A 12178-nucleotide genomic window follows, 5' to 3' on the forward strand; every position below is an offset into this window, starting at 1 on the left:
TCAAGGGAGTTTAGGCATGTGATGTCAGTGGGCAAGAATGTGGCAGATGAAATTTTAAGAGGAGAAATGTGAAGTTATCTACATTGGTGGGAAAAACAGGAATGCAGAGTTTTTCTTAAAAGATGAGAGATTAGAAAGTACTGGTGTCCAAAGGTACCTGGTTGTCCTTGTGCAGAAGACACTGACTGCTACCATGTCGGTGCAGCAAGCAATTAGGAAGAAAAATGCTACTTTGTGCTTTACTGCAAGACAATTTGATTACAGGAGTAAAGAGGTCTTGCTGCAATTGTATAGAGCCTTGGTGAGACCACACCTGAAATACAGTGTCCAGTTTTGATCTCTTTACTTAAGGATAGACATACTTGCCAAAGAAGAAGTGCGATAAAGGTCACCAGACAGATCCCTGGGATGGTGGGATTGTCCAATAAAGAGAGATTGAGGGGACTGGCCTGGAGTCTCCAGAGTTTCGAAGAATGAAAGATGATCTAACTGAAACATATACATTTCTTACAGGGTAAGATGCAGGAAGGGTGGTTCTCCTGGTTGTGGGGGTCTACACAGTAAGAAGTTTAACAACACCAGGTTAAAGTCCAACAGGTTTATTTGGTAGCAAAAGCCACACAAGCTTTCGGAGCTCCAAGCCCCTTCTTCAGGTGAGTGGGAATTCTGTTCACAAACAGGGCATATAAAGACACAAATTCAATTTACATGAAGAATGGTTGGAATGCGAATACTTACAGCTAATCAAGTCTTTAAGATACAAACAATGTGAGTCGAGAGAGGTCTAGAACCAGAGGACACTTAGAATAAAAGGTAGGCCATTTAGGACCGAGAGGAGGAAGAATGTCTTAAACTCAGAATCTTTGGAATTCTCTACCCCAGATGACTGTGGAGGTTCTGTCTTTGAAAATATGCAAGGCAGAGATTGATAGATTTCTAGATATTAAAGATATAAGGAAAGGACGAGAAAATGGCATTGAGGCAGATCAGCCACGATCTAGTTGAATGGCAGAGCAGGTGCGAAGGGCCGAATGGCCTACTCTTATTTCCTATGTTCTTAAGCACTCTCTCAAAGTCCTTTGTGATTTTGAACACAATATCAAATCTCCTCAACTTTCTGTTATTATTCTAGTAAATATTTCCTGTACCTTCTTTAAGGCCTAATATCCTTTCAGAAGTGTGTTGCCCAGAACTAACTTGACACACCAGATGAAGCCAGTGTTTTATAAAAGCTCAGCACAACTCTTTTACTTTTGTACTCTTTGCCTATTGGTTAATAAATCCAATGCGCATTTTTAACAGTCTTCTCAACTTGCTCTGTAACCTTCGGAGATTTTTGTTTATCTGTCCCTGCACCCTTTTTAAAATTGGTTGGATCGCCTCTCTTAATTCTTTCTCCCTGCCAAAATTAATCACTTAACTCTTCTGTGCAGTAAATGTAATCAGGCATGTGTCTGCCTATTTCACCAGTTACGCTACGTCCTCCTCAATGTTCATTATTATGTCACTGAAAACTTTAAAAATTGTATACCAAGACCAAGTAATTAAAATACATCAAATAGGGCAACGTCTCAATACCAATCCTGAGGCAACATCACAATATACTTCCCCAACAGTGCGAAAAATAATTGTTCACCACTACTCTCAGCTTCTGTCCATTAGCCAACTTCACATTCACAATGCCACTGCCCCTTTAAACCCCTTTCTACTTTGAGGACAGCCAGCCTTTTAAGTGTCCCCTCTTTTTATTTTTATTCAATCCAAGATTGCTAATAGGTATTATTAGGTATCCTCCTTTATGGCTACATCGGCAGCATCCTCTTTGCTAGTGAAGACAGACGTAAAGTACTCATTCAGTAACTTAACTAGGCCTTTTGTCTCCACAGGATTGGAGCTTAATCTGCCCCATCTTTCCTTTGACTATCCTGCAACTTCTTTTCTGCAAAGTTAATGTTTCTTTTTAAAATCAGTCCTTATTTACAGGATAGGTTATCCATTTTCGTCAGTCCATCTGCATGCATGCCTCTGTTGCTGAGAGATAATGTCATTTGGATCTTGCCAAGCCACTTTACATTTTACATTTTATGTTATTCAAATGGAGAGACACTACAAAATGCTATGGTGAAGAGGGATCAGGTATGATTGCAGATGAAACAAAAAATGTTAGCATGTAGGTACAGTAAGTAATTAAGAAGGCAAATGGAATGTGTTTTTATTGCAAGGTAGATGAAGTATAAAAGTAGAGAACTCATGTTACAACTGTACAAGATATTGATGAGACTTCACCGAGAGTACTACACACGGTTTTGGTCTTCTTATTTAAGGAGGGATATACTTGCATTGGAGGCAGTTCAGAGGAGGTTCACTAGATTGTCTTGAGTATAAGTTCAGCCTACAATGACTGGAGTTAAGAAGAATGACATATGATTCTGAGAGGGCTTCACAAATTGGGTGCTGAGAAGGTGCTTCTCCTTGTGGGGAATCTAGAACAGGAGGGGAGCTTAATCAAAGAGTCACCTATTTAAGGCAGAGACGAGGAGGAATTTCTCTCAAAGGTTCGGAAATCTTTGGAATTTTCTATCCCAGAGAGCTGTGAAGGCAGAGTCATTTAATACATAAATACAAGGTAGAGACAGACAGAGTTTTGAACTATAAGAGAGTCAAGGGTTGCAAGAGATAAGCAGGAAAGTAGAGTTCAGGCTAAGACCAAATTAATCATGGTCTTACTAAATGGTTGATTTGGTCTTAGCCCTTATTTTAATTGGTTGCTTGTTGGCATCTACTCAATTCAATTCCGGAACATGAGAGTAGTGCTATTTCACAAGCATAAGTTTGAGAATTTACATGTGTGAATGAAATCGCGCTGAGAATTTTTTTTTATATTCATTCTTGGGACATGGGTATTGCTGGCTGGCTAGTATTTATTGCCTATCCCTAGTCACCCTTTAACTGAGGGCAGTTGACTCAACCACATTGCTGTGGCCCCAGAGTAACATGTAGGCTGGAGGCCAGGTAAGGACAGCAGATTTCCTTCCCTACTAGTGAACCTGATGGGTTTTTTCAACAATCGACAATGGTTTCATGGTCATCAGTAGATTCTTAATTCCAGATGTTTTTTATTCAATTCAAATTCCACCATTTGCCATGGCATGATTTGAACCTGGGTCCCCAGAACATAAGCTGAGTTTCTGGATTAATAGTCTAGCGATAGTACCACTAAGCCATTGCCTCCTGTATATAATTATTATATAGTTACATGACTCAAGTGTCTTTTGTGTAGTCTGGTTATTTGAAGACCAGAGCTAAAGTGACAACCTCTACAGCCACCCCTGAGTAGAGACTGATGATCTGGATTCTTTATCCATTCAGAACCAGGGACATTGAATGCTTAACACCTGAACTGGCCGATAAAGGCCAGGATAGCAATTATTTCTGCACATAACAGTATTCATTTTTCACCTTTGTGTACATGGGATGAATATGAACAATGCCCATCCCCATAAACAAGCAAAGTAACTTCCACTATTAACCAAGCTATTGCAACTGAGGTTAAATCATTTTCCTGTCTCACCCAGTGGACCTGTTTGAGCAAAGTTCATCTGGCAAACAGACAGGAGTTCTAAAGACAAACTTGGAATAATGGCTAGCATGTGTAGAGCTAAGTGACTCGGGAAGTAATGTAGCAAGGTAATAAAACTTTTGCATCTACAGGCATTTCCGATCAACTTTTCACAATAAATGTGGACACATGAATTTGTAAAGGAAATAAACTGAGGGCTAAATTGAGTTGGCACATCCTGATCCAATTATCCCCATTATTTAACCCATCTTCACCCAAAGACTAAACTTGGTCTATGTCCAACACCATGGGAGGTTGAGGAGTAAAAACATATTTTCAATTTATATATTTAATTTGAATAATACATTCCATTTTATCTAACATAAAACCAGAATATACTCAACAGAAATTTCAACAGTCCAGGCAACATCTGTAGAGAGAGAAACAAGAGTTAATGTTTCAGTTTGATGTTCCTTCATCAGATCTAAAACATTAACTCTGCTTCTCGCCAGAGATACTGCCTGAACTGCAGTATTTCCAGCAGTTTCTGATCTTAATTTCAGATTTCCAGCAATAACAATGTGCTTTTGTTTCATTTTACCTTATTTGCTTGTATGAGATGAAAGTTTTTGCCATGAACCCGAAGTCCATGTTCAAAATTCCTGCATTCCTCTTCACTCCAGGCACACAATTCATCTGCAAATACGAAATTATGGGATGTTATCTCTAAAGAACAGAGACACGTGGGGCGTGATTTTACCACCTCGCCGTGCCCGGAGATCAGCGTGGTGAGCTGGGGTAATAGTGTGTGATGCCAAAAATCTGATTCACACCTGGTGGTTTGCTAACTTCCTGGCCCCTTTTTAATGGTGCAAAGCTTATTAGCATGAGCTAATAAGCAACCACCCTCTGACAGAAGCCAGAGGGTGGTTGTAGAGAATTGTTTTTCAAACTGGAGGCCTGTGACCAGCGGTGTGCCTCAGGGATCAGTGCTGGGTCCACTGTTATTTGTCATTTATATTAATGATTTGGATGAGAAAATAGGAGGCATGGTTAGTAAGTTTGCAGATGACACTAAGATTGGTGGCATAGTGGACAGTGAAGAAAGTTATCTCCAATTGCAATTGGATCTTAATCAATTGGGCCAGTGGGCTGACAAATGGCAGATGGAGTTTAATTTAGACAAATGCAAGGTGATGCATTTTGGTAGATTGAACCAGGGCAGGACTTATTCAGTTAATGGTAGGGCGTTGGGGAGAGTTACAGAACAAAGAGATCTAGGGATACATGTTCATAGCTCCTTGAAAGTGGAGTCACAGGTGGACAGAGTGGTGAAGAAGGCATTCGGCATGCTTGGTTTCATCGGTCAGAACACTGAATACAGGAGTTGGAATGTCTTGTTGAAGTTGTACAAGACATTGGTAAGGCCACACTTGGAATACTGTGTGCAATTCTGGTCACCCTATTATAGAAAGGATATTATTAAACTAGAAAGAGTGCAGAAAAGATTTACTAGGATGCTACCATGACTTGATGGATTGAGTTATAAGGAGAGGCTGGATAGACTGGGACTTTTTTCTCTGGAGCGTAGGAGGCTGAGGGATGATCTTATAGAGGCCTATAAAATAATGAGGGACACAGATCAGCTAGATAGTCAATATATTTTCCCAAAGGTAGGGGAGTCTAAAACTAGAGGGCATAGGTTTAAGGTGAGAGGAGAAGGATACAAAAAAGTGTCCAGAGGGGCAATTTTTTCACAGAGGGTAGTGAGTGTCTGGAACAAGCTGCCAGAGGTAGTAGTAGAGGCGGGTACAATTTTGTCTTTTAAAAAGCATTTAGATAGTTACATGGGTACGATGGGTATAGAGGGATATTGGCCAAATGCGGGCAATTGGGATTAGCTTAGGGGTTTTAAAAAAAAAGGGCGGCATGGACAAGTTGGGCCGAAGGGCCTGTTTCCATGCAGTAAACCTCTATGATTCTATGAGATTGACTGGGTTTCAATATCACTAGGCAGTTCAGCATGTATGCTTCCCCCTTCCCAGTTGCTTCCTACCTCTCCGGCGAGATGTCTTGCAGGCATGAATCACTATTACTGGTCTGCACTAGTGCAGACTTGGCGAGCTGGTCATGCCAGGAGAGCTCAGAAGCCATCGAAGCCCCTGAGTAGTCGGGGGCATGGCCGGGCAATGTCTGTTGGAAAATGTTCATCCGGTGGTACCCATGAGATATCTCAGCTGTGGATATCAGGCACCGCTGGTGTGCCTGGGCAGTGCTGGGGGGGGTAGGGCCTTGGTGGGGGGGGCAATGACTTGGGGGGGGGGGTGCTAATTGTGCAATGAGGTTATGCAGTGGGGTCATCCAGGGTGGATCGCAAAGGGGGTCAGCCAGAGGACCCAGGCCCTGATGCGGGCGACCTGTGTCGGGGTGAGGGGAGAACATGCCACTGATGACGGGGTGGGGTGGGGTCAGATATCCATGGGGGTGGGAGGGTGTCTCCCGATGCACCGAGAGATTGGTGCGCTCTTGCAAAATGGCAGCCAAGCGCTCTGAAGCCAGTTTCAGTGTTTAGGCTCCATCCCTCTCATACTGGCACCAAACTCCCAACTCTCCAAACAAGTGACTGAGTATCGAAAGATTGCAATGTGGAGCACACCTGAGAGACTGGTGCGGATCACTCATGTTTTCTCGCTGTTATGACTCTTAGAATTTTGGGGGGAAAATTTTGCCTGTGATTTTTCAAGATGTGGACAAAAGAATTTCTAAATTCCAGAAGAAAGGTTTATCACAACCGAAAGCTGAGTAACAACTTGCTACACAAACTAGTTATTTTCTAATAACTTGCTGTTTGACTATAACAAGTTACAACAGAGTAAAGGAAATTCCACAAAGCCTTTCTATTATGTTTAAGGTAAGCAAGAAACTGCAGAATGAGTGCATGATAAGTCAACCATTTTTCACATCTCTATAAAGCATCTAGCACTCAAGAGGATTGGGTCATTTGGGAAGTACTGGCAACAGAAAGAGGCCTCAATCTTAACTTGACTAACTTCTGATTAGAGGTAGAAAGAAATAAAAAATGTTTGCATACCTTGCACTACTTTGACATTAAATCTTAGTCTTCTGAGGGCTTCCTCTGCATTGAAGTTACATTTTACAAGTTCATACAAAGCCTATTGAGTTAAACAGAGATTGAAAAATATCAAAGGGATTGAAACTCTACCTCACCTGAAAATAGCTCTATAAAAAAATGAAGACTAATTTATCACTGAAATGACTCTAATGGAGTCTTGAAGCATTAAGTAATTTAAACATTTCTAAAACAAAAACAGAAATTGCTGGAGATGTGAGGATAGGTATCATCTGGGGTGAGAAGAAAGGGATCAGGAGCAGTTGATAATTCAAGTGTTTGCTTTAACATAGAACATTTATTCTCTTCCCTCAGGCATGTTCAGGCTCCATTTCAGATATATGACTATATCTCTTTTTTTCACAAATGGTACCTGACCAGCTGTGTGTTTCCAGCAATTTCTGTTTTTTTTCCCCCAAGATCTTCGGTTTGCTGTTAAAAGTACCAATGTGCATTTAGTGAACAATCACACAAAATAGAGATGAGGAAGGCCACCTGATTTTTCTTAACATCTGCACAGAAAGACCACCCATCATAGCGTCTATTTCAGTCTACCATTATATCCAGATGTTCATTCCATATGTCAATCATTCTGGGTGAAGAACTTCCTGATGATACTAGTCAAAGATTTGCCTTGTGCTGGTTTCAACAAGCTCCCTGTTTCCCTACAGTTCAGTTTGACGTAATTGTCCAAAATTTATTTTACTGCAAGTTCAGGGCTCATATTTGAAATGATGACTTGAATAGAAATGTCCTTTTAACAGTGCCAGCTAAACTTTGATACTTGCACAACCCTTTCTTGTGTGTAAAGTTTGGAAACATGTGTTGCTGATCCATGTCCATAAGTCTTTTTCTGCCCCTCCTCTGATACATCAAATGAAACGTAATGGTAAATTATGGCAAGCAAGAACTTTTCTGCAAAATATCACTACTGAATTGATGCTAGCGTGAAATGTATTCCAGGATTAATTCGGTGGTGTGTGATCTGGGATCAACGATTGGATTTAAATTAGCTTTAGATCTGCATAAAACGTAGACTGTTAATCTAAAGGACCAGGTGGAGAACAGTTTTCCAGCCAAGTTAATCTGTAAAGATTGATTTGTCACCTGTTCACTATCTTTAATGAGTATTCCTTCAGGTAAACCCTCATTCATTTTCTCGTCTCTTGCTCGCTTTACCGCTTTGTACAGGAACTCTTCAACTTGTCTTTCTGGAAGAACGTAGGGATCCCAAAGCAACTGGTCCTCATTGTCATAAACTACAAGTGTGGAAAAAGGGCAGATGCAATGAGAGTCATTCAACACTGAATCAATATTATTCGTAGTCTAAATAAAGAGTAGCTCACTTAACAAAATGAAGCAGAGTTTGATATTTCAAAAATGTAGACTTAACTGAGAGAACTTGCACTTATAATGTGCCTTTCACATTCTCAATACATTCCAAAGGATTTTACAGCCAATGAACATCTTTTGAAATGGGGTCATTATTATTTGTACGGCAGCATGGCAGCCAATTTACACAGCAGGACCCAATAAATATGCAATGAATGATAAGTTCATCATCTTTGATGATTTTGGTTTACTCTTTGATCTGAAGAGCATAGGAGCAAGTTTAACTAACGCCACATGTCGTCAGATGCCTGGTTACAGCAAAACCTGTTTTTTTCCTCCAATGTAGCATAGCCAATGCTATTGCTGCTGTACAGCTGAAATTATAGTTTCCTGCAAAGCTCAGGGTACTAATGTTTCTGCAGATAAGTATGAGTCATGCAGAAAACAGTGAAGATACGCAAGTGAGTCAGCATCTGAAGTGATTCAATTGGGTCAGTGTACTGATTGCAAAATGTTATCAGTTTGTTTACATTCAATTTGTCAGGGAAAAAAAAGTTTGCTAATTTATTATAACATGTGAAAGCAGCCTCCCACGGATTCTGTACAGTGTCAGACCAATATACCTACCCTATGCCACATCCGGAAGATTATGGGCAAATTAACAGAAAAAGAAAACGCATATTGCCGATTCTCAAATTGTACAAATGAGGAAGGGTGCCCAGTTAACACAGGTGGCTAGTGTATAGTCTAGAATAACACCAACAGCATGGGCTCAATTCCGATTCGACCTGGGAACTGCCTCCTTACCCTGCCCCGAGACTGGAAGGCAATGGCAAACCATCACCAACTAAAAAGGTGATGAATAGCTGGATTGAGACTCAAAAATAATTTGGTTTTATTGAGAGGCCTAGGGAGGGGCCAGACTCACCCACTGAGCAGGACACAAGGATGAAAAATGTAGAAGGGAAATATAGAGTCAGTGTTGGGTGTCTATTGTGCACAACAAAGCAGCATCCTACTGCAAAAAAACGATTTGCTGAATCTTACATACCCCAGCTGGCAGGAAAAGGAGGTTGAGGGAGAGGGTAAAACAGAGGGAAGCTGTGTAGAGATGGCTCCTTGTCACTGTCCTGCTGCCAGGGAGGTATTCTAGCAGAGGGTTGCAAGGGAGGCCAATCAGTTGACTGCTCCAGAGAGGCGGGCAGCCAATCTGTACATTTAAACAACCATTTAAGAGTCATTTCATAGAGTTGCCGGCAATAGAGAAATCCCAGGTACAAGGGGAGGCGATGTCAATGTATCAGCGGGTGCACCATGCTTTGGCAATTACACTGTTAAGCTAATTGCCTTATTAAAGACAGGTGCTGGTTATTGGCTCAATCTCTGAAACATTATAAATGGACACAACTGGAACAGTTGGTGTGAGGGAACGCAATAAGGAGTTTGTGTCTCTGCTGAGCTGTGAACAGAATAAACTTGTTGAAGATAAAAGGCAAGTTGCTGTGTTGTTCCTCCATCATATACTAACATTTGATATCAACAGCCACTAGCTTCATGAAAGCCGGTCTGAAGATGCCATCAGAGTCGGGGGCTTCATGCCACACAGATGGGGCCTGGGCTAGAAAGAGAGCCCTTTTACCCCAACAATCTCCCCACCCAGAGAGAACTGTCCTGTTATTGGCAGGCCCTTCTCCCTCAGCCATCCTGAATTTTAATTGGTACTTACCTCTACAAGACTGCCTCCACATTGAGGCGCCCCCAAGGTACCCACCTACCTCAGCAGTGCCCACCTCTCCTGGTGGCTCTGCTGAAGCTTCAGAGTTGCTGGTTCACTGATTGAGCGAAAGCATCAAGAGCCCACCCACTTACCTTAATTTGACAGTTGGCCCACAGGCAGCTAATAAGGAGGCCACCTGCAGTAAAACTGCAGAGCTGGTCCAGCTGCTGGCAGGCACAGGCTTGGAACCTGCTTTCCTGTCTACTCTGGAATCCTGAAGCCAATGGCAAAATTCAGCCCAATGATACTGCTCTCTGGAACCCCTTCTGGTCAAAGTAAATGTTCACAACCACATAAAAATTGCAAACCTACTCACTGGACATTGAAGAAATTACCTTTCTGCAGAATGATTTACAATTTGGAGGGAAATTGACCAAGTGCTATCACCCAATGGATGAAAGGTGGAAGGCAACATACAGCATTGCAAAAATGACCATACAAGCTCAACTGATGTCATAGATTAAACCTCAGCCATGCATGACCTCATCCGCTGGAAAAATAAACAATTTTGGCAAGACTGTTAACTTTCTGCACACAGGATTGGTGCTGGAACCACACAGCTTTATAGCACTGAAGGTGGCCATTTTGACCACTTGTGCCTGTATCTTTTTGATACATTAAGCATTCTGCTAAGTTGAGTAAGTGAAACTGCATCAAATTATCACAACAGAATTAAAAATGAATTTAAGCTAACAAATTTCTAAATACATTTACATGAACTGAAACAAAATCGGAATAAAAAAGTTTAAAAGTCTAAAATATAAATTTCTATTCACCCATCACCCACGATCCACTTGTTTTCAATTCCCTTCAGCGTCTCACCCCTACCCATCCCAAATCTCCACCAGCCTCACAACCAATAACAAGTTGAAATTATATAGCACCTTTAACATAACAAAATATGCAAAGGTGCTCCCAGGAGCATTCTAAATCAAAATCTGACAGAGACACAAAGCAAATTACGATAGATGGATCAAAGCTTAGTGTCTGTGTGGGTTTCCTCTGGGTGCTCCGGTTTCCTCCCACAGTCCAAAGATGTGCGGGTTAGGTTGATTGGCCATGCTAAAAAAAATTGCCCTTAGTGTCCTGAGGTGCGTACGTTAGAGGGATTAGTGGGTAAATATGTAGGGATATGCGGGTAGGGCCTGGGTGGGATTGTGGTCGGTGCAGACTCGACGGGCCGAATGGCCTCTTTCTGTACTGTAGGGATTCTATGATTCTATGAAAAGGTAGCCTTAATCCATAGAATTCCTACAGTGCAGAAAGGGGCCATTGGACCCATCAAGTGTGCACTGACGCTCCAAAAGAGCATCTTAGCTGCGCCCAGCACCCCCCTCCCCAATCTCCATAGTCCCGTGCATTTGCTAAGGCTAATCCACCTAACCTATGCTTCTTTGGTCTGTGGGAGGAAGCTGGAGCACTGGGAGGAAACCCACGCAGACACGGGGAGAATGTGCAAACTCCATACAGTCACCCAAGGCCAGAATCGCAACTGGTCCCTGATGCTGTGAGGCAGCCATGCTAATCACTGTGCCACCATGTTGCCCAGGAGCATCTTAAAGGTGAAAAGAGAGGTAGAGAGGTTAGGGCCCACATGGTTGTGTGCCACCATGATGGGAATAATTGAAATCAAGAGGCCAGAATTAAAAGAATACAGACATCTTGGAGGGTTGTGGCAGTTCTGAAAGACAAAGGAATAGTATCTGAAGGGTGAAAATCTTTAACAAAATCAGCTAACATAGGGACCAGGAGAGGAAGTTAGATGGTCAGCAGTTTCATGGGAATAAAATTGAGGGGTCAGGAGGTGGCCTTAAAAACAAGATCAGCAAGGAAAGGTTATGAGGAGAGAATGGAGAGAAACTAGACGAAGATGTGAGTTCAGGACTAGGACAGGGAGGAAACCTTGCCTAGGTGGAAGGGAAGGAAGCAGGAGGTATCTAAACTGGATGATCATAACCTTACTGAAAATGAGCTCCTTGCACTTATTGTTGGAGGGGATGGTGAAGGACACATGGGAAAAGAGGTTTCAGAAGATGGCTTGCAGTAGAGAAGCCATGGAATATCTTTGCATTGCAGGGTGATCCAAAAACTTTGAGCTGAGTGAGAAAGAAAATAATTTTGTTGGGGTTAGGGCATAAAAAGGTGGTGAGGACATGGTTGAGCAAATCAGTAGCTGCAAAAATGTTGTAGTGAACAGAGGGGCAAATACTAGTCAAGTGGAATTTTGAAAGTGCCGTTGTAAGTGAATTGGGGGCTTGTTTTCTCCAGGGGCAGATATAGAAGGAAGTAGGGTTGGTGTATGGAAGGAGGATGCAGGGGAGACTAATACAAAGGAAATTATGTGTGTTTGACATGATGGTAGTAGTGAGGTCACGTGAAA

At 42.0% G+C, this 12178-nt stretch overlaps 1 protein-coding gene across 4 annotated transcripts in view; it reads right to left on the bottom strand.

Annotated features, from left to right (window-relative positions):
• The window catches only part of LOC144479510 (mesoderm induction early response protein 2-like), an 80772-nt gene that overhangs the window by 19918 nt on the left and 48676 nt on the right, over positions 1 to 12178 (bottom strand). For all 4 annotated transcript variants that reach the window (XM_078198254.1, XM_078198255.1, XM_078198253.1 and 1 more), the window contains 3 exons: positions 7797 to 7948; positions 6651 to 6732; positions 4161 to 4255 (listed from right to left, as the gene is read on the bottom strand). In XM_078198254.1, coding sequence (XP_078054380.1) covers positions 4161 to 4255; positions 6651 to 6732; positions 7797 to 7948 — 329 coding nt within the window. The remainder of the gene's footprint in view (positions 1 to 4160; positions 4256 to 6650; positions 6733 to 7796; positions 7949 to 12178) is intronic.

Source organism: Mustelus asterias, chromosome 26 (assembly GCF_964213995.1).
Source record: "Mustelus asterias chromosome 26, sMusAst1.hap1.1, whole genome shotgun sequence".
In the NCBI taxonomy this organism is placed as follows: Eukaryota; Metazoa; Chordata; class Chondrichthyes; order Carcharhiniformes; family Triakidae; genus Mustelus; species Mustelus asterias.